Raw genomic sequence first — 23,268 nt, 5'->3', positions numbered from 1 at the left:
AGGCTGGTTGGTTGGTAAACACAGTCAGGCAAACACTGACAGGCTAGCGAGCAGACACAGGCTGGTAGGCAGACATAGGCTGGTAGGTAGGCAGGCAGGCAGGCAGGCAGGCAGGCAGGCAGGCAGGCAGGAAGGCAGGCAAGCTGGTAAACAGGCATCACCACAAATACACACAGTAATCATACAAACGCTTACACGCAAGACCGCCCTTGGTTGCAGTCAAGCGTTTGTGAAAGTTACAATACATGTAGAGGCTCACGTGCATTCACACATGCACCGCACAAACATCAGTCTCTCTCTCTCCTCTTATACACACACACACACACACACACATACAAACACGATGACGTCACTAACATTTGTACTACAAACGCTTAATGTCCTCTTTGTGCAAAGCGATGATTGTTGTTAGCGTTTTTTCCGTGTGTGTGTGTGTGTGTGTGTGTGTGTGTGTGTGTGTGTGTGTGTGTGTGCGTATGTGCGTGTGTGTGTATTTACTTCGTTGCATGAGTGGAAATAGCGATGTCTGTACCGTCTCATGTTCCCAGTGGTAGAATTTAATCTTATATTCCCTCATATTTGAATTTTACTCTTCTTTCATCCGAACTATTCCATAAATCAACAATGCTGTACGCGAAACTGTATTTGTCTCTCAAACATGTTTTTGTTTTGTTTTTTCTTTCATCTTACAATCTCTCATTTTCCTGTTCCCACAATAAATGGTCTTCTTTCTCAAGGCTATTCACACCCTACATGGTTCTGAACACTACTATTAGATCACCTCCCTCTCCTCTCTCCCCCCACGTAGACAGACACAGAATACTCAATCTCTCTTCATATATCTTATCTACAAGATTTTGGAAGCTCGCTGGGTGAGCGGGTTAGGGCGTCGTTACTTGCAGCGAAGGTCGAGGGGATGGCGGTTTGAATCCTGCCACCGGCGAAGTTGAACCAAGGGCATGGTTTATTAAATTCCACGCTACAAAGTCCTCTGTGAGGGGCACCGTTCTAGCCTTCCGATAGGGGGGGGGGGTTGTGACGTTAAATAGAATGTCTTGAGGTGTAAGAGGGGAGCCAGAGCCGTAGGTGTGAACTCTGACCCTGGATTGAGCGAGTTCCCATGTTTGTTTGGTAATCTTGAAAGATCTATGGAGAAGGAGGTCACAAGGTGACCTCTGATGCGCAGCTGGGTCCACGCGGTGAATGGGTCGTTCTTCGATGGGCCTCATAGGGCTTCTCTTGGGTAAGGAGGCCCGTGTAAGGAGGCCCGTTGTTCCTTGAAAGAAATCGTCCGTGGGCGGAAGGAATCTTACAGGTGTTGCTTTCTGGATTTTCTCTGTTTTGTTTATACATTTCTTTTTCCGTGGCAATCACACCACTGCAGCATACTCCAGTCTATAGCGAATCAGGTTTTCAATCAATTCCATCATATCTGTGTCCATAGACTGGAAGCTACTCTTTATGTTCTTTAGCAGACTACAAGTTTCCACAGTAATCCTTTCCATGTGTTCCTGGTTTTCCCATTATCATTGTGTGTGTGTGTGTGTGTGTGTGTGTGTGTGTGTGTGTGTGTGTGTGTGTGTGTGATTCACCTTGGTCTTTTTTAGATCACGTGTTGGACTCGTGATCGACAGCTATTTCCCTCCCGGAAGAGAGCTCAGAGCTCGTATGACCGATCTATGGGTAATGCTATGACCTTACACGCACACACACACACCCAACTCCCCGCCCACGAGAGTTGGAGTAACGACTCGAAGCGCAGCGATACTGAAATAATTTCAGCCCTGGGCAGGATTCGAACCAGGTACCGCCGGTACCGCCATACTGACAGTCTGGGATTCTATCAACCGCGCCACCGTGCGTGCGTGCGCGTGTGTATGTTAGGTCACTGCATTGTTCACAGATCAAACAACACAAGCTCTGAGCTCTTATCCGGAAAGGGAGTAGCTGTTGATCACGAGTCCAACACGTGAACCAAGACCGTAATGAACCCTTCGTATATATAGATTGATGTATTATCTGAAACTCAATTCGCATCCTATGTATTCAATTCTAATCATTTAAATACTTGGTTCTGGCTTATTCCAGAGAGGTATGTTTAGTATAACTTCGATGTTGTTCGGAGTCTTCTTCGGCCTGTGGGAGAGAGTGCGCGGGTTCCTATTGTTGGTTTGGTCCGATCGAAAATTTGCGAATGAAGCTCAAAAAGGCCTGTTAGGGATGCAACACCTCACGCTTCTACTAATCTGACATGTCGCTCAAAAAAAAAAAGTGATGTCGAACCTTGAAGTGGATCAAAGGTTTTAACAAGGGTGACGCAAACTAGGTCATCATATTAAGACAACAGGACAGGACTCGCAGTAATGGATTTAAACTGGAGTAATTTAGATTTAAGAAGAAAATAGGCAAGAACTGGTTTATTAATAGGGTGATCAACGAATGGAATAGACTTAGTAACCATGTAGTGAGCGCTGAAACTATCAGCTATTTTAAGAAACGGTTAGACAACTTTATGGATGGGGATGACAGGCGGTAATGGGCATGGAACTGACAAGTGTAGGCCTCATGGTCTCTTGCAGTCTCCTTCATTCTTATGTTCTTATGTTTAATCATTATGCTATCGGTGGTGAAGATAGCGATACGGAGCGAAAACGCTGATTGTCATCACCATCTTTATCACAATCATCACGATCGCCACAAGTAACACGTTTCATCATCATAATCCCTGACATAAGAACAACACATCACTATCTTCATCACAATCATCACGATCACCACACCAAGTAACACGTTTCATCATCGCAATCCCTGACATAAGAACGACACATTACTATCTTCATCACAATCATCACGATCACCCCAGCAAGTAACACGTTTCGTCATCACAATCCCTGACATAAGAACGACACATCACCATCTTCATCACAATAATCACGATCACCACAACAAGTAACATGTTTCATCATCATAATCCCTGACATACGAACGACACATCACCATCTTCATCACAATCACCACGATCATCACACCAAGTAACACGTTTCATCATCATAATCCCTGACATAAGAACGACACATCACCATCTTCATCACAATCACCATGATCATCACAGCAAGTAACTCGTTTCATCATCACAATCCCTGACATAAGAACGACACATCACCATCTTCATCACAATCATCACGATCACCACACCAAGTAACACGTTTCATCATCACAATCCCTGACATAAGAACGACACATCACCATCTTCATCACAATCATCACGATCACCACACCAAGTAACACGTTTCATCATCATAACCCCTGACATAAGAACGACGCTGACGCAAGGAGTCTGATCCTCTTCAGGGAAGTAATGAAAAGGTTCTCTTGGGCCCACCAACCAACCGAGTATCGCACCCGAGACTTAACAAAAACAGTGCCAGGCAACGCAGGCCGACACGCAGCTGAACAATCAACCACCAACGTCAACAACAGGATCCTTGGTTATTCACGGATAACCGAGATGAATGTCAAAGAAAGGGGAGATGGGAGAGAGGTGGAGGTGGGGGGGAGAGGAGGGAGAGAGGTCGGGTGGGGGAGAGAGAGTGAAGAAAAGGCGAGAGAGAGGGAGAAAGGTCGAGGAAGATGGGGACAAGGGGAGAGATGTGAAGGGAAGAAAGAGAGGGGGAGAAGAGAAAGAGGAGGAGGAGGAGGAGGAGAAGGGAGCGAGGGGGTAAGAGAGAGAGAGAGAGAGAGAGAGAGAGAGAGAGAGAGAGAGAGAGAGAGAGAGAGAGAGAGAGAGAGAGAGAGAGAGAGAGAGAGAGAGAGAGAGAGAGAGAGAGAGAGAGAGAGAGGGGGGGGGGGAGGGGGGAGAGGAAAGAGGAGGGTAGAAAGAGTGGTGTGGAGAGAGTGGAGAGAGAGGAGAAACGGGAGAGACAGGAGCGAGAGAAAAAAAAAGAGCGAGAGCAAAAAGAATCGAGATAGTGAAAGAGCAATAAAATTATATTCGACAGAACAACCAAGCATCCGAACAAGAGAGCGACAAGAAGATTAAGAGCGGGCCAATGAGCTTTGCCTAACATATTTATTCCCTCCAAGTCTCAGCCTCTGAAGAAGATTCCCCTTAAGAGTTCGAAACGTCAACCCAAGAAACTCCTTCACTTCGTCCTTTTCGAAGTCGCGTCAGAAGTCTTCGAAGAGAAGAGCTTCTGTTAAACGGTAAAGGCTCTGTAGTCAAATACGGCCCGCCCACGGTGCGTGGCCTGCCGTCCATGCTGGACAGTAGGCCACTCACAGGACGTGCACCTAAGGCAGGGGAAGACACAAGGCAAAGACAGACAGACACACACAGACGTTCCCACAGTGCTCCCTTCATCTGTAGCATGGGTGCAGTTAACAATGCGAATGGTGTCTTCGTTACTATCAGAGCGTCTTCACAAGAGTACTTGAGTATCATAATCAACTCCGAAAGCAACCTCACATGTCTAACCCGTTTCGTATCAGATGGCTTTTTCATTGTTATTATGGTTGATGCTAGATTACTTTATTTATATCCATAGCACCTCTTTGGCGACGAAAGAGCTGGCCACTGCTGTAGTCGAACTTTATCATATAAAAAAAAAACTCTTTCAACACTCCAGCGTTAGCGCTTCTCATCAAAACATAAAGGCCCGTTTACACGATCAAACTGTTTGTCAAACCCGGTTTGTCAAACAAGTGTTTGAAGTGATGTTTGACCGTGTGAATAGAGTATTTGGTTGTCAAATGCATTTGTCAAACGTGTTTGACAACCAAATACCCCATTCACACGGCCAAACACCACTTCAAATACTTGTTTGGCAAACTGGGTTTGGCAAACAGTTTGATCGTGTAAATAGCCCCTTAAGTCAGCTTGTCAAAATCGCCAAAACTTGGACTCTGCAATTAATCGTTACTCCAAAGAACATTTTGTCAATGTGGATGCCTGATATTGTTACACAGTGTGTTGCGTGCCAATGTTACATATTTGTAATACTACTATGCCATGTACCATGTATGTCTCTCTTATACAATATGTTTGGTATACATTTATGTAGTGCCATCTGTACGGCAACATCTAATACCCTGTTCACACTAGCAGTATGAACCACGTGGAACTCACGGCGGTACCGCATAGTCAAGGAAACACTGCGCGGTTGTTTGTGAGCGCCTCCATTGACTTACACTGTAATTGAACCGCCGCGGTTCAATGCGCGCCGGTTGAAACCGCTATTGTGAACTGGGCGTGACAGTTTAATTTCCTCATTGGCCGACCGGTTTGTGTGAAGTTGACATCCTTGTCACTGCAATTGTACAGTTAGAATGAGCCTTCTTTTGCAATCTAGTATTTAGTATTTTCTTCCACGCCCAAGAATCTCCATGTATTGAACCTCATCAAGGCTATTGTACAGTCAGTTCTTTCTAACAATTCCAAAGAAAATTCATTATTTTCTTTCCCTTTCTATTCCTCCCTCTCCCTCCTTTCCCGTCCTTCCATGTTTCACCTTCACACTCGTCCACAATCCAACACACGCCCAAGACCCCTGACCAACTCTCATACACTCAGAGCAAAAATCTAAAGCAGGCAGATTGCTCAAAAGATGTTAGAAAACAATGCTTTCCGCATACGTGTGCCGACTTGTGGAACAAATTTGAAAAAAAAAAAATAATAATAACCCAAACAAAATTATTATTATTATTATTATTATTATTATTATTATTATTTATTATTATTATCATCATTATTATTTATTTATTATTATTATTATTATTATTATTATTTTTTTTTTTTAACTTGGGAAGTCTGGATACATGAGCATTGTTCTATCCCAGATGGTAGAGTTTCGTGAATCTACGGCAATCCTTCCCCCAGCCATACCCCGATGTCTCAAGCGCCAAAGCCGTTGCATCATCGATCTGGCACAATTCACATTTCAGTCTTCTCGCTCCAGTAACGACGCCAAGCAACCTTTGCACGCAGAGACAAAGCCGATGCGTTCACAAGTCATTCCACTTTATAAAATCCATAACATTTTGTTCGTTTTTACTCCGTTAACCTTTTCATGGTTATCCACGTCAGTTGGTTCAGGCTTCCACTAGTTGATTCCACTTAATTTTATTTTATTATTATTTTCATTTTTCGTTTATTATTTTTTTTTCCGTGGTTCGCGGAGCTGCATCCGCCCGGACTTGGGTCGTTGTGGGAAATCCCTTGCGTATTTACAAGAACACAACAGATGCCTCTGTATCTTTAACAATCACCCCAGAACGCCCACATGAAGAATCGTCACCCCACGAAATCCACCTTTTAGAATTGTCACCCCAGTAGCCTACGCCCAATATCAACAGTGGAATAAAGATTAGCTTAGGTTAGGTTAGGTTAGGTTGAACGTGGGTTATACTTACTGTAATCAACTTATTCAGCCGAAGAATCGTAAACCTAGGATGGCCCACATGAAGAATTGTCACCCTAGGATAGCCCACATGAAGAATCGTCACTTTGCCGAAGTCTGAAGTGACGATTCTTCATTTTCTTCTTCTTTTTCTGGGCAGTAGAGGAAAGGTTGATTTATTCAGCCGTGGGGCGCACTGTGAACGCCTCCGACCTTTAGCGTTGGAAAGATATCTATTCTTTAATCAACTCACCATCTCGTTTCCACGAAGCGGAAAATGAGAAAAAAAAAATGAGAATCCCGTGGTAAGGCAAATCCTGCCAGTTGTGGCGAGCCGCCGGATTTTTTTTTTTTTTTTTTTTTGCGTTTAGGTCTCTTTCCCGCCTGACCAGAGTTGTCGGGAACCAACACAAGAAGTACGCAGCGGCTTCCAGGACTCGAACTCATGACCACCTCCTCACGAGTTCGACACGGTGTCCACTGGATTACCAAGACGCCCTTTGTTCCTTAATACTGCGACGAAACTTTATGACCACTGTGACAGGTTGCGATGACAATCTCTCACCACCACTTTCGTCATCAAATCATCACTGTTACGTTACTATAGTGGATGTGAAATCATTCTTTCATACTTAACGATGATGATGTTGACCACTCGCTCTAACACGACCGTTCCCTTAAGGACTCGAACAGGAAATTTTGTGGATTTTGAGCTCGTAATTACCTTGCCTTCGGCTCGAGTCCCTAGAGAGGGAGTCTTTTATTCTATAGATGGATGTGCGGTGCATTTCTGCGTTTTGTTAATGCCACGTGCTACGTAAGCACGAAAAGGGTTCTTGATTCCCGAGCCGTATGTGAAAGCTTTCAGCCATGGGGGTTCACTGCAAGACCACCTGGCTATCCCCTGGGGGCTCGATACACCCTCCATACCTCTATAAGGTGGCTCTATCCGGCTCGCAAAAGACGGCACATCATTAGCATAAAACGCTGGACAGCGGGGGGAAATCAAGCTTGTCAGTTTCCCAGTGTCTGTTGTCTGTGATTATATATGTGTCTTTCTGTCCTTCTCTCTCTCTCTCTTTCTCTCGCTCTCTCTTTCACACACACACACACACACACACACACACTGGAGAGTGAGACATGGGACCACACGAAAGTTGCTTCTATCTTGTATACACAGATTAGGTAAATACACACGCAAACGCACACAAACATACACGGTGCACCCAACATCTATGTGTACAACAGATTCAACAGCAGCGCTTTTTCTTGACTCAAGTTGTAACTGAAGACTTCAACACTGTACAAAAAATACACGATATCTCCACGAGCAACCGTATATTAGAGACAGACCAAAGAGACAACGGTGCAGCAATTTGTATTGCTCAGCACATGTAACCACTATTAGTGATGTTTCCTGTCAGAGCATGGGATTCGTGCGTGGTCAAACGCACGCACACACACATACACATTGTTATAACTATAATTTTATATATATATATATATATATATATATATATATATATATATATATATATATATATATATATATATACACTGCATTTTGACACTGATTATTTTTTCTTACTGAAATTAATCAGTGTCAAAATGCTGTCGTGTTTAACACAATGTGTATTAGTGAGAATCTGCGCTCGAAATATACATTATATATATATATATATATATATATATATATATATATATATATATATATATATATATATACATATACATATATATGGGATACAAGAGAGGGAAGAGGTAAGAGTGAGAAAGGGAGAAGAAAGAAGGTCCAGAGGGAGCAAAGGAGAACTCGTAGTCGCTGTGGGCAGCTCCCCCCGAACGACCACGAAACGCTGTTGCACCGAGATCCTGAATTGCCGCCGACAAGAGGCGTCACAGGCGTGGTTCTGCGGCATTGCTCGATCACTAACAGCCGCAGGCGGCGGCGCCGCAACCGCCGCCGCAGGCACAGGCGGTGCCGACGGGCTGCGGTGACATCGAAGAACAACTGGTCCATAGTAGTGCAGCTGGTCGAGTGTATCGCTTTCACTGTGAGAGGAGATGGGAGCCAGGGGCGGGAACAGGCGGGACTCGACTCGGATGGGACGGAGCGGATGACAGTAATACCTTAGGGACTAAAGTGGTATGGTGTGGTATGTGACGTGATGTGGTGTGCTGTAATATGATGTGTAAAGTGATGCAATGTGTGATGCATCTGCCTGCGTGAAGTATGGTGTAATGTGGTGTGTAATGTCGTGTGACGTGATGTGATGATGATAATGAGGAGGAGGAGAAGGAAAGGAGGAGAAGGAAAGAAGGTGGATGAGAAGAATGAAGTGGAAGAGGAGGAGGAAGAGGAGGAAGAGGAAGAGGAGGAAGAGGAGGAGGAGGAAGAGGAGGAGGAGGTGGAGGAGGAAGAGGTGGAGAAGGAAGAGGAGGAGGAGGAGGAGGAGGAGGAGGAGGAGGAGGAGGAGGAGGAGGACGAGGAGGACGAGGAGGAGAAGGAGGAGGAGTGAGGGAGGGGAGAGGTGGAGGGCTTAGATGGAAAGATGGGAGGAAGGAAAGAGGGAGGGAAGGGAATTAGGATGGACAGAGGGAGGGAAGGAAGGTAGAAAGAAAAAATAACGAAAGAGTGAAAGAAAACAGGAGATAAAGAAGGCAGGAAAGAAGGAATAAAGGAACGAAGGAACAAAAAAGCGAAGGAAGTAATGAAGGAAGGAACGAAGGAAGGAACAAAAGAGAGAAGGAAGTAATGAAGGAAGGAACGAAGGGATGCAGTAATGAAGGAATAAAGGAACGAAGGAAGGAACAAAAAGAACAAAGGAGGTAATGAAGGAAGGAACGAAGGAAGGAACAAAAGAACGAAGGAGGTAATGAAGGAAGTAACGAAGGAAGGAACAAAAGAACGAAGGAGGTAATGAAGGAAGTAACGAAGGAAGGAACAAAAGAACGAAGGAAGTAACGAAGGAAGGAACAAAAGAACGAAGGAGGTAATGAAGGAAGTAACGAAGGAAGGAACAAAAGAACGAAGGAGGTAATGAAGGAAGGAACGAAGGAAGGAACAAAAGAACGAAGGAGGTAATAAAGGAAGGAACGAAAGAAGAAACAAAAGAACGAAGGAATTAATGAAGGAAGGAACGAAGGAACAAAAGAGCGAAGGAAGTAATGAAAGAAGGAACTAAGGAAGGAACAAAAGAACGAAGGAAGTAATGAAGGAAGGAACGAAGGAAGTAATGAAAGAAGTAACGAAGGAAGGAACAAAAGAAGTAATGAAGGAAGGAACGAAGGAATGCAGTAATGAAGGAAGGAATGAAGGAATGAAGGAAGGACGTGAGAGAACGATCGAATAAACGACAGAACGACCGACGAGCCAATCAAGGATCGGGAAGAGTTGAACAAGCGACACAGCTTTGGCCTCCATTGTTATGCCTCGTTCTGCCCATTAGCTGCTCCTGCGCTTGTTGTTAATGTTGTCGTTATGGTTTCCTCTTCCTCCTCAGCCTCCTCCTCCTCCTCTTCCCCTCCTCTTCTTCATCCATTTCCCTATGTACCTCCTCCTCCCTCTTCTCCTCCTCTTCTTCCTCCTCCTCCCTCTTCTTCCTCCTCCTCCCTCTTCTCCTCTTCTTCCTCCATGTCCCTACGCTCCTCCTCCTTCTCACTCACTTCGTCCTCCCTTCCCCTCCTCCTCCTCCTCCTCCTCCTCCTCCTACTTCTCCCTTCGCTCCTCCTCATTCTCATCCTCCCACATTTCGTCCTCCTTCACCTCCTCCTCCTCTTCCTTCTCCTCTCTCAATTCGCCCTCCTCCTCCTCCTCCTATTCCCCCTCACTTCGCTCCTCCACCTCATCCTCATCCTCCCTTCATTTCTCCCCCTCCTCCCTTCGTTCCTCCTCCTCCTCCTCCGGCTCCTCCTCCTCTTCCTCCCGCCTCCCTTCTCTCCTCTGTAACATCCTTCTGGACTTGAGTGATTTAGCATCCTATCATGATGGGAGACTAATATCCACTTAAAAAAAATAATCTTGTTCACTTTCAAACCCTTTCTTTCTACTCCCCGCCTCCTCTTCAGCACAATAATCGTCCCCAAGGATAGAAACGAAGGTTATTGATAACAAAATGGTAATAATACGCAGTATTCAAATTGTTAGACGCGTTTTCATATACGGGAGTTTATCTAGAAGATTGTGGAACAAACGCTTTGTGGGTTAGACGTCTTTCCCTTGGATACTAATACAACTGTCCTACTGTTATATTAACTGTATTTTAATTTTCAAATCATTTTCAATTTGGAACAGTTTATACACTGTAGAAAAACGACGCGTTCACCATTACGCTGATATTCATAACTTTCAGGCTTGATCTTATTCACCAATCAATCTTATTCAGTCGATGAAACTAAACCATGACAATTGATACAACACACACACACACACACACACACACACACACACACACACACACACACACACACACACACACACACACACACACACACATAATATATATATATATATATACTATATATATATATATATATATATATATATATCTATATTTATATTTGTTAACCGCCTTCTCTCCCACCCACCCACAACCTCCATGCATGGGGTTGGGGGGAGGAAGGGGAAGCTTATGATTCGAAAATAGGCACCCACTTACCACTGTGACGGCCAAAGTTGTCATACACACATACACACACACACACACACACACACACACACACACACACACACACACACACACAGCGCAGTAGTAGCGTTCGCAACTGCTAACTCAGCGGTCCGAGTTCGAATCCCGCCCAGGGCTGAAATAATTTCAGCATCGCTGCGCTGCGAGCCGTTACTCCAACTCTCGTGGCCGGGGAGTTTTGTATGTGTGTGTGTCAGGTCACAGCATTACCCACAGACCGGTCATACATGAGCTCTGACCTCTCATCCGGAGGGGTAACAGCTACCGATCACGAGTCAAACACATGATCCAAGACCATGGTGAATCACACACACACACACACACACACACACACACACACACACACACACACACACCGTTCGCAGTTGCATCACAGCCTTGAGGACACAACAACGACAACAACAGAAGCGACACTCAGCTTCATTGGATCCTATTCAGCGTCGCTGCCTCAGTGTCTTGCACACATAATGTACACTCCACCTCCCCCTCCCTCCCTCCCTCCCCCTCCCTGCCAGCCCTCATCCTGTGGGCCTTTCAAACACAGTCATGATCTGCAAGCACCCTTCCCTCATGTCCCTCTCCTACACCTCCTCCCCATGTCCTCCTACTCCTCCTCCTCCTCGTGTCCCTCTCCTACTCCTCCTCCCCATGTCCTCCTACTCCTCCTCCACCCCTCCCCCGTGTCCTCCTCTTCCCCCGTAACCTCCTCCTCCTCCTCCTCCTCATATCCCGTGACTTTCTCCTCCTCCTCCCCCCTGTGACTTTCTCCTCCTCTTCTTCTTTCTCCTTCCCTGTGACTTTCTCCTCCTCCTCCTCCTCCCATGTGACTTTCTCCTCCTCCTCCTCCTCCTCCTTTCTCCCCGTGACATTCTCCTCCTCCTTCTACTGTGACATTCTCTTCCTCCTACCCAGTGTTCTCCTCCTCTTCCTCCTCCTCCTCAGTGACCTTCTTCTACTTCCCAATGACCTTCTCCTCCTCCTCCTCCTCCTCCTACCACGTGTCCTCCTCCACCTGTTCCTTCTTCTCTTCCCCCTCCTCCTCCTCTTCCTCCTCCTACCCCATATTATTCTCTTCCTCTTCCTCCCCTTCTTCCCCGTGTTCTCCTCCCCTTCTAACTCGGTGTCCTTACCCTTAACCTCCTCCTCCTCCTCCCCCCATGTGACCTCCTTCACAAATTACCTCCTCCTCCTCCTTACTACTGCCCTACTCCTACTCCTCCTCCTCTTCTTCCTCTTCCTTCTATTCCTCCTTTTTCTCCCCGTGTCCTCCTCCTCTCTTTCCTCCCCAGTGCCCTTCTCCTCCCCCTCCTCCTCTCTCTTCTCTCCCGTGCCTCCTTCCCCGTAGCATCTTCCTCATCCTCCTCCTTCCCATGTCCTCCTCATTTCCCGCGTCCTCGTCCTCTTACTTTTCCTCTTCCCCGTCTTCTCCTCCTCTTCTTCCTCCTCTCTCGTGTCCTCTTCCTCTTCTTCCTCCTCTTTCGTGTCCTCTTCCTCCTCCCCTGTCTCCTCTTCCTCCTATGGTTACACAAATCACACACACACACACACACACACACACACACACACACACACACACACACACACACACACACACACACACACACACACACACACACACACACACACACACACACACACACACACACAAGGTTTGACAAATGCAGAAAAGAAGACGGTACCCCATGAGCATTGCTCCAAACCCGTACACTACAATTATGCAAATACAACTACGTAAACACACACACACACACATCTATCCCGCCCAGGGCTGAAATAATTTCAGTACCGCTGCGCTGCGGGTTGCTACTCCAACTCTCATGGGCAGGGAGATGGGAGTGTGTGTGTGCGTGTAAGGTCACAGTATTACCCATAGTTCGGTCGCACGAACTCTGAGCTCTCATCCGGGAGGTTAATAACTGTCGAACACGAGTCCAACACGTGATCCAAGATCATGGTGGTGGTGAATCACACACACACACACACACACACACACACTGGATTGTCAGATTCTGTGACAGAGTTTGTTGTAGCAGAGCCATCTATTGGTGCAATTGATAAATACTTCCTTTTGGTGAGTGTGGTTCTGTCGCTGGCTGCAGAACTTTAGTCCACGAATGTACATTTACTCTGGCTGCCAATTTTAACTAACAAGCTATTCTATTTTAACAAGCAATTATTGCCCTCTCAACTCTCCTCCACTCCTCTCCAACACAGAGCAACCAATTAACTAGCAGTTCTCAGACTTTTTTTTTTTTTTTTTTTTTGACGCTCCAGTTCCCGCTCTCTGACCAATCCATGAACTCAAAGTTCGATGACGTCATCCAATAGCCAGTCATTCCATTTTCAGGGAAAAAAATCAGTATCACAGAAAAATAATAATATAAAATAATCAGCTTTCAAGAAAAACTCCATGCTCAGAAAAATGACTATTAAAGACCCATTTCCCGGAAAGTGTTGTTTCCGAAAAAATAAATTTTCCGAAAAACTTATTCTTCCGATAAACTCGATTTTCCGAAATAACAAATTTTCAGAAAAAAAAAAATAATCACGTTCCGGATTTATTTATTCGTTTATTTATTTATTCATTGTAAAGCATTTTTTTTTTTCATTCTAACCAAAAGAAAAGTCCAGGGCAGTGACCTAAAGTCCGGCATGACGTCACAACCTTATAACCAATCAAAGTACAGTAATATTACCCAATCAGATTTGTTGCGGCATTCAGGATAAAAAAAAAAAAAAAAAAGTAGCTCTCTCGATTTTTTTTTCTTTTCCTTCTTCCTCCTTCCCTTCCTTCCTCTCATTCTTGAGACATGAATCACCTTTCGATTGTAATTTTTTTTATTATTATTATTTCCAGCATTTTTGTCTTTCTTGGCCCCTTTCGTTGTGATGGCGTCCCTATATCGTTCATATCATTCTTCCTTTTCTCCTTCATCCTACTCTTCCTCTCTGCCTACCCTCCCCTCCTCCTTCTTTATTCTTCCTAATTCCTCGCACTGTTCCTCTCCTTCTTTATTCTTCCTAATCCCTCGTACTCTTCCCCTCCTTTATTCTTCCAAATTTCTCATACTCTTCCCCTCCTCCTTTATTCTTCTTAATTTCTCACACTCTTCCCCTCCTCCTTTATTCTTCCTAATTTCTCATACTCTTCCCCTCCTTCTTTATTCTTCCTAATTTCTCACACTCTTCCCCTCCTTTATTCTTCCTAATTCCTCGTACTCTTCCACTCCTTTATTCTTCCTAATTTCTCACACTCTTCCATATCTTCGTGTTTATCCACATACCAATAGGCCTCTCATCCCTTAGGAGGGAGGTTAGCCAGCAAAGGCAAGCACCCACCAACAGCACACCCTACTCCCAACCGTCAATCATCTAATAATTTTACTTCTCCTCCTCTCCTCCGCTGGTTCCCCATCTCCCACTCACACTGTCTTTGCTTTCCTCCCCTAGTGGTATCGTAATAGTCATCACCGTCACCATCACCACTGTCGTCATTGTGATCATCATCATCTCCCTCCTTAGCATCACAACCACCATCATCATCATCATCACATCATCGTCACCATCGACATTGTCGTCATTGTGATCATCATCATCTTCCTCCTCAGCATCACAACCATCATCATCACATCATCGTCACCATCACCATTGTCGTCATTGTGATCATCGTCATCTTCCTCCTTAGCATCACAACCACCATCATCATCACATCGTCACCATCGTCATTGTGATCATCATCATCTTCCTCCTTATCATCACAACCATCATTATCATCATCACATCATCGTCACCATCGCCATTGTCGTCATTGTGATCATCATCATCTTCCTCCTTATCACAACCACCATCATCATCACATCGGCGCCATCGTCATTGTGATCATCATCATCTTCCCCCTTATCATCACAAACACCATCGCCATCATCATCACATCATCGTCACCACCGTCATTATATCATCACCTCCGTCATTGTATCATCACCACCATCATCATCATCATCACACAATCCTTCCTAGTTCTCTCCCCAGTTAATTCTCATCACCATCATCATCATCATCATCTCTTGCCTCTTGCATTCCATTTCATTTATGTCTATCGCCATCATCATCATTATCATCATCATCATTATCATCCTCTTGCATTCCTTTTAATTTACGTCTCCTGCAGCACCTATCCAAACCTTCTCGCTTCTTTTTTCTCATTCAATCCTTCACCTCGTCTTTCTACAATTTTCTTCAACTTAGGCAACCCTTCAACTCTGCCCTTTCCCCCTCAACCCATAACTTCCTATTACCCCATTACCCACACGAACTTCCTTCCCCCTACTACCCCATACCTCCCGTCCCTTCTTCCTTATCTATCTCCCCCATGAATTACGTCCCATTATCTACGTCATCACCCAATTCCTACCCTATCTCCTCCTCTTCGATTCCTATTGCTCCTTCGCCTCCTCTTGTCCACCCACCATTCCCATCCTCCTCCTCCTCCTCTTCCTCCTCCCCTTCACCTCCTCCTTTCCCTCCCCTTCTTGGTCCTTCCTCTCTTCCTTATCCTTCTCATCCTTTTCTTCCTCCTCCCCTTCACCTCCTCCTTTCCCTCCCCTTCTTGGTCCTTCCTCTCTTCCTTATCCTTCTCCTTCACATCCTTTTCTTCCTCCTTTTCCTTCTCCTCGACCTCCTACCTTTCCTCCTTCTCCTCCCCTTCCTCTTTCTCCTCCTCCTCCTCTTCCTCACTATCCTCCACTTCCTCCTTACCATCCTCCTTCTCCTCCTCTTCCTCTTCCTCCTTCTCCTCCCTTCTCCTCCTCCTCCTCCCTTCTCCTTCTCCTCCTCCTACTACTACTACTCCTCCTCTTCCCTTTCTCTTCCTCCTCCCCTTCTCCTCCTCCTCCCCTTCTCCTCCTCCTCCTCCTCCTCCTACTACTACTACTCCTCTTCCCTTTCTCCTCCTCCTCCTCCTCCTCTTCCTCCTCCTCCTCCACGGTCAACTCGCCTCCTTTCAAGAGACTTTCACTCGAGGAGACCTTTCCTCACTCGCCGTACAGACTCGAGCGACGGCTTCGTCTTCGAAACACTCCAACGCGTTCCATTAAACTCTTCTCGACTTCCATATACTTTACCTCGGTTAGGCCTAGACAGCCTTCAATCCTACTTCCTTCACTTTCGCTCCCCAACCCCCAACACAGTTCACTCCTTCCTTGTTCAACAGCACACCATAACCCAGGAAGCTCCTCCAAGATGATTTGTCCGAACGGATACAGATGGCTCAGTGCGCCAGAAGATTTTATTTAACCAAGGGAACTTCCCTCCTCCCGCCCTACACATATCACCTCAAAAATACCGCGTAAGATTTATAACCTATCGCTATTAACCAACAAAAAATGGGGATCACTTTATTGCCTATCGCCAAGATATTTATTTTTTTCAAACACCCCCCCTCAATGATCAATCAAGAGGTGAATCGACAGCTTTAGAATAAATTAATCCGAAAAATAAGTAGTAAATGTGCCACTCCACAGAATTGAAGAGATATTCCTTAGATCAAGAATTTTAAGAAATGGCATTTGTAATCACAACACTGAATCGAGATTGTGTCCATAAACCTTTCCCGGCTAGACATTCCTCTGAACAAAACAAAATAATCTAGCGTCAGCCAGAACATAATCGTTAAAGTTTTCATCAAAACAAAACCCACTAATGCTACAATAAAACCCCTTAAAATTCTGGGTTGATAAATGAAAATAATTTATTTCTTAATCGCGAGAAAGATTCTTATTGATAAAAGGGTTAAGTTCTTTAATATCGTCTGGAGTTGATTTGAACAAAAACATTCCAAGTGTCTGGGTCGACCAACGGGAAGCGAAAAGTAAACACAGAACGCCAAGGGTCGTTTCACACGTATCGACTTTTCGCCGTGCGTCGTCCACGACACGACGTCGTACTCTCAAGTAACCATGAGTGTCTATAGACACTCTCACACGCGGTCGTGGTCGTGACGTGTGAAAGCGTCCATAGACACCCATGGTTATTTGAGAGCACGACGTCGTGTCGTTCACGGCGCACGGCGAAAAGTCGTTACGTGTGAAACGGGCCGTAAAAAGACGCTGTTATCAAACTGCCCCCATAGCAACTCACCGGAAGATAAATCAATTCTTCGGAGCACACGAAGCCTCTGAAGACAATTTCCGAAATTTTGGAAATTCCTGGACACCAGAAGGATTTTCTGGTGTTTACTAACTGGAAACTAAACAAGTTCACCAGAGGATACAAGCACTACACCAAAACTTTCGAAATCAGAAAATCTCTGATACTTAACCATTTCCTACCATCCTAATATATATCCAAAGACCTTTCTGAAGGTTTTTGGAATTTTGGAGACTTCAAGAAACTAATCGTTCTTAACCTTTGAAAAATGGACACCTTTGAGAATATGGGGAAGATGATCCTCTTAAGTCAAGAAAAAACATCAAAACATATATATATATAGAACACGCATTTTACAAGCTGACAGATCGTTAAAAAAAAGTTGTGAATTTTCATCTGACCTTCTGGAAGTCCTTGGCTACCCAATGATGAGCCTCTGTAGTAGAAAGTCGTGTACACAGGCATGCAAGAATTGCGTAACGCATAAGACTAAGGCCTGTTTCACACGTATCGACTTTTCGCCGTGCTTACAAATAACCACGGGTATCTATGGACGCTTTCACATGTGGTTGTGGTGTCTAAGAGCGTTCACAGACATTCAAGGTTACTTGGGAGCACGACGTCGTGTCGTGGACGGCGCACGGCGAAAAGTCGATACGTGTGGAGATCTTAACTTACCTCCGGCATACTGAGGAAAGGCGGCCAGCTGGTTGATGAAGACGGTAGTGAAGAACACGAGGCTGTTGACGACCACCAGCGAGGCGGTCAGTCTACTGCAATCACCCATGGCTATAAAGAAATGAAGAAGAAAAAATTAATAATACAAAAGAAAAATATTGACGTTTTGTTACATTCTTTTATGAGTAAAAATGTATGAAAAAATATATACACAGACACACACGATATGAAGAAAAAATACAGTGCACTCGTTAACCTAACTGTGCCAATGTTATTTACGCAAATTTCTAACCTGTTTAACTAAAAGGTCAGCCTTTAGCATTAGCCAAATTAACATTCGCGAATCTAATAAATCTGCAAAATTTGACTGAAGGTAAATTTGACTGAAGGTCATATGAAAACCAATCCTAACTAATGGAAATTTAGATTTCGTCTACAACATAGACCCTGCGAGGATCCGCGTTCAATTCAATGTAGTCACCCATCATCAATGTGCAATTATTTATTGACCGATTTATTCATTTATTTGTTTATTTATATATTTATTGATTTATTAGCCACTGCCTGACATGAATCATCAGAAAACCCAATTTCATTGTCTGAACTCTGAAGGCGATGTATAAACCTGAATAATTCTGAATTATTTCTAAAGAGTACCTTTCGCATGATCTTATCACAATCCAAGCTACCCTATCTGACACACAGCTAAATTTCACGACCTTACCAGCTACCCTTCGATTCACCATGAATCCTACTCCCCTGGATCTTTCCTTCTTTTTACCACTATAGAAGATATATATACATATATATATATATATATATATATATATATATATATATATATATATATATATATATATATATATATGTATATATGTATGTATGTATGTATACATATTATTTCTGTATCAGCTTTTCTCCCTTTGGACTTCACTCAGTCCCACGATATCTCAAATGATGTTCTCCATTAAACTCTCCTGCTTGTGTTCTGCTATTTGTAAATATGCATGTATAATATATGTATGTAAGTATATATGTATGTATGTATATATGTATGTATGCACGCACAAGCGGAGCGTCAACAGCAAACAAAATAACCGGCTCACTTTCCACTTCCCTCCACTTTCCATCTCCAATCCCTTGTCCATCACACTCGCGTTTACCTCTTGTATTTTTTTTTCTTTTATACGCCGAACACTGCCTCATCCCCACCTTCATCTCAAAACACTCACTCGCCATTCACAACTCACAAGCTCTACTACTCAAGTAAAAGTTTTTAACTGCCTTTGTAAACTTTCCCCCTATGTTATACGTCTGCAATACCTGCAATGACTGCCTTTCGAACCTATCATGAGCCTTCTCTTGATCCATAAAATTCCTAAAATATATCTTTACCTTTTGTCGAAAACTTCTCGCATATAAGCCTCACTTCAAACATTTGATCCATGCATCGTCTAGCTTTTCTAAACCTACACACAGAGATAAAGAGACACAGAGAAAGAGAGCGGGGAGGGGAGAGAGAGACTGTATACAGACTGAGAGATAGATGGGAGGAATAAAGAAAGGAGAGATGAAGAGAAGTGATACTGAGAGGGAGATAAAGAGGTAGACAGATACATAGACACATACATAAATAGACATAGAAACACAGGCAGACATGTAAACGGACATGTCTATAATTTTTTGTGGGGTTGCTTATATTCCACTTGAGTGAATTACGAAGCTTTTCAAATAAATTTGTTCCTAAGGGGGGGCAAAGGAACGTTTTTGTTATGGAACGTCATCTAATTACTAACCATTTCACCAGTTGACCTACTTCGCAGACCTTAGTATAGCTAATACCAGACAACACTTTTATTCGACCCAACTAGTGAAGGCCAATTTGTTGGGAGAAGGGGAGGAGGATGGTGTCTCTCTAGTGGCGAAAGGGATGGTGGGGGGGGGGGAGATGGACGGAGAAAGAGGTCTTATCACGAGGTCTGCTCCCCCTCTCCACCCCACCCCCCACCCCACACACACTCCTGTACCATGTGATATGTCGGGACCCGCATGGCAATAGGAAAACGTCGAGAGGCATTGGGTGAGGGGGAGGGGACTGGGAGAGGTGTGGGGGTTGGAACCCGTACTACAAGGTGGACTGGTTGATATTGTACACCCAATTGCAGATTTATCGCCCCTATAGAGTCCACCGCAACCCCGTGGGCTTGCATTCAGTCCGCTTCCAATACGGGGTCGTGTAGAGGGCACGCGTCTATAAGGCTCGTTTTACACGTATCGACTTTCCGCCGTGCACAGTCCACGACACGACAATGTGCTCTCAACTAAGTATGGGTGTCTATGGACACTTTCATACGGCACAACCATGATCACGTGTGAAAGCGTCCGTAAATACCCAAGGTTATCAGAAAGCACGACGTCGTGTCGTGGACGGCGAAAAGTCGACGCGTGCGAGACGAGCCTAACTGGAACTGCTAGAAAGGGAAAACGCGAGGAACGCTATCTGTGACAGACGGTCACATGCGCTCCAAGTCGAGGTTTGTCGCTTGTGAAGACTGTCAATCTTCAAAGTGTAACCACCAAACCCAGGAACAACTTTGCATTTTCTTTTTTCTTTTGCAATGTTATCTATTTTCACGAGAACCATGTTTAAAACAAATACATAATCTCAAAAGTACTGTTTGAGGGACTTTTTGACGAAAATATTCGTCGTCTGCTAATTTGCATTCTAAAACAGCTTACAGCGCCATCTCTTGGTATAAGTTATGGACCAAAAGGTCTCCTGTCTGTAAACTCCTTTGTCATCCTTTCTAATCCTTCGTCCTAATGACGTCATGATGCATACCAAAACAAGCGTCCTGTAGCGAAGCAGACAATTCCTTCCTTGAGTTTTTCATCGTGTTTTGAGAATCGTGTCTCGACTCCCTAAATAACTCTGACCACAGCCAAGATGTATGGATAGACGACATAGTTATGGGCTATAAGTTTGAACCAAAATATCTCTCTGAAGAAGTTTTCACGTTGGTGCATAACTGGTGTTTATCTGTGTGCATGGTGGTTCTGCAATGCTGTCTTTGGGTACTCAAAAAATCAAGTGTAGGTTAGGTTAGGTTAGGTTAGGTTAGGTTAGGTTCACTACTTTTGCAGTGTGCTCCTTCACAAAATATACTGCACCACGTTCACGCCACACCTCCTGGATGCCACAAAAGCTTTTGTAAACAAAGATTTATTACTACATAATATATATATATATTTTTTTTACCTAGGCCCAAGTGTGCCGGTAAAAGGTGTTAATTATAGTGATTTGTTGCCACTGGGTAAAACTAATTATTCTTTACACGACATATTAGATACACTATTTTAGTATAAAAAACGAAAGATTCAATACTACGAACATACCTCTCTTGTCTTTTGTTTTACATTCCCTTTCGTTATATTTACTTTATGTCATTTCTTTATTATTTACTTATTATTTCTACTAGTTTTATTTTTCTAAGCTTATTATACAAATTTGATAAAAAAAAATTCAAAGAACAATATCCCTTATAATTTGTTTTAGATAATCCTTTATATAAGGCCATTTAAGTATTACTGTACGAGAATCTAGCCCCATTATTTAGCTCCACGTGATCTTGTGTATGTGAATAATATTGCTGCTTAGTGGTTATCATAAGCTTCTGTCTTTCTCTCTGAGCTTTGTATGTTAATGTATTATTATTCTCTGCCTCTTTTCTCCTACTCATTTCTTCTCGACCGTTCATTTTCTTCAGTAATTCTTTCTCTTTAAATTCATAATTCCTAAATGTGATATTAGATGGCCTACGGCATTACACAATCACTGTTCATCAATCACAAAGACGATGTATGAAGAATGAACATAATCTATGACATCAATCCGAAGCATATGGCGTCACAAGTAGGTTTTACGAGAATGGATGAAGCAGATGTTTTGGGGATAGGTTCAGTAATTAAAAAAAAAAACAAAAAAAAAAACGAGAGAGTTTTTGTGTTATCTATTTAGCTACTATTGAGTTTGGTAAGTACTAAAAATATAATACGGGAACTTTAGAGTTTTAATTCTTAAAGTAGTTACACTTTAAATGTAACATTACTGGAGTATTGATCAAGGACGCGTCCACGAGAGGTGTGGCATTATTCAAAGATACTTGTGGTGCACATTCTAAAGCTTTCCGACAATAAACGTTTATTTCCCTGTTGTTTTATCAGTCCTCAAGGGAAGCAATGTAGAACAAGAGAAACTAAAACTAATTACAAGAGGAATTTTGAGGTCAAAGTTCCTCTCAGTACTATAGCTTCCGGCAGTAGGCTTCCCAACGCGGAGAAATGTCAGAATATGACGAGATTTGTACTTGAACATAATGGGAAAGTAAGCGCTCTAGCTTTACCTATGAATGTTGATATACCTCTTTACTGAAACGACTGAATGGATAGATACATAAATAGATAAATTAAACAAATTGATAAGCAAACAAACAAACAAGGAATAAATAAATATATAAATAAACAGATGAATAAATATAACAATGTATGAAAATTCATGACACTAAATAGTAGCAATTCACAGACAAAAATAAGATAGTAGATACATGACTACGGTCGTCACGTCTCCACTTCCCTACATGCTCGAGGTACATACAAAGGCAAGTAGGCGTTGGTAGTCGTCCGAGAGGGTCGTTCGGGAGTGCGAAGACCAAAAATCCCCTCCGGCATTGACGAAGGTCACGACAGGAGGAGCGAAGGAGCCGGAGAGACAATGCGGATGCAAGGAGGGCAGGATTCCAAAGGTGATCTTAGTACGAGGGAACGTAAGGGCGTTGGGAACTGGGAACTGGGAACTGGGAAGTCCCACTATAGCAGTGTTTCTCAACCTCAGGATTCCCCGGAACCCTAAGGTTCCCCAAAAGGTCCCTAAGGGTTCCGCGTGAACAAGTGAGATAAGTTAATGCACTTTTTTTATTTTTTTTATTTCATATACGTAACATAATTAAACACGCACGACATATTCTTGGTTATTGTAATAATGTAATATAGACATCATCCTATCTAACCTATTATTGCGATGAAAATAAAATGAGAAAGATATGGTATACGTGGTTTTTTTTTTCAGGGGTTCTTTGAGACATCCAATTCATTTCAAAGGAAACGCTGCAATATAGGGTGAAGGTACAAAGGCGGGGAAGGAGATAGGGTGATCGTTTTGAGGAATATAAGGGTTATGCAAGACGGTACCACTGGGGGGAGGGGAAGTCTTTAGTTCGGCAACGCTCGCGTCGGTTGGGCGCTTTCAACTGGGGAAGATTTATGAAGAGAACGAGAACTACCTTGGCAGCTTGGTTTCAAATTTC

General features: G+C 43.7%; 1 protein-coding gene across 2 annotated transcripts in view; it reads right to left on the bottom strand.

Annotated features, from left to right (window-relative positions):
- LOC143034433 (uncharacterized) overlaps window positions 1-23,268 on the bottom strand; it is a 159,043-nt gene that overhangs the window by 28,016 nt on the left and 107,759 nt on the right. For both annotated transcript variants that reach the window (XM_076200485.1, XM_076200484.1), the window contains exon 2: window positions 17,906-18,016. In XM_076200485.1, the coding sequence (XP_076056600.1) occupies window positions 17,906-18,014 (109 nt within the window). In that variant the 5' untranslated portion in view covers window positions 18,015-18,016. The remainder of the gene's footprint in view (window positions 1-17,905; window positions 18,017-23,268) is intronic.

This window comes from Oratosquilla oratoria, chromosome 17, assembly GCF_046742065.1.
Source record: "Oratosquilla oratoria isolate Oo_2021 chromosome 17, ASM4674206v1, whole genome shotgun sequence".
NCBI lineage: Eukaryota > Metazoa > Arthropoda > Malacostraca > Stomatopoda > Squillidae > Oratosquilla > Oratosquilla oratoria.
The sequence above is the reverse complement of the archived record's forward strand: the minus strand, read 5'-3'. Positions and strand labels throughout refer to the sequence as shown.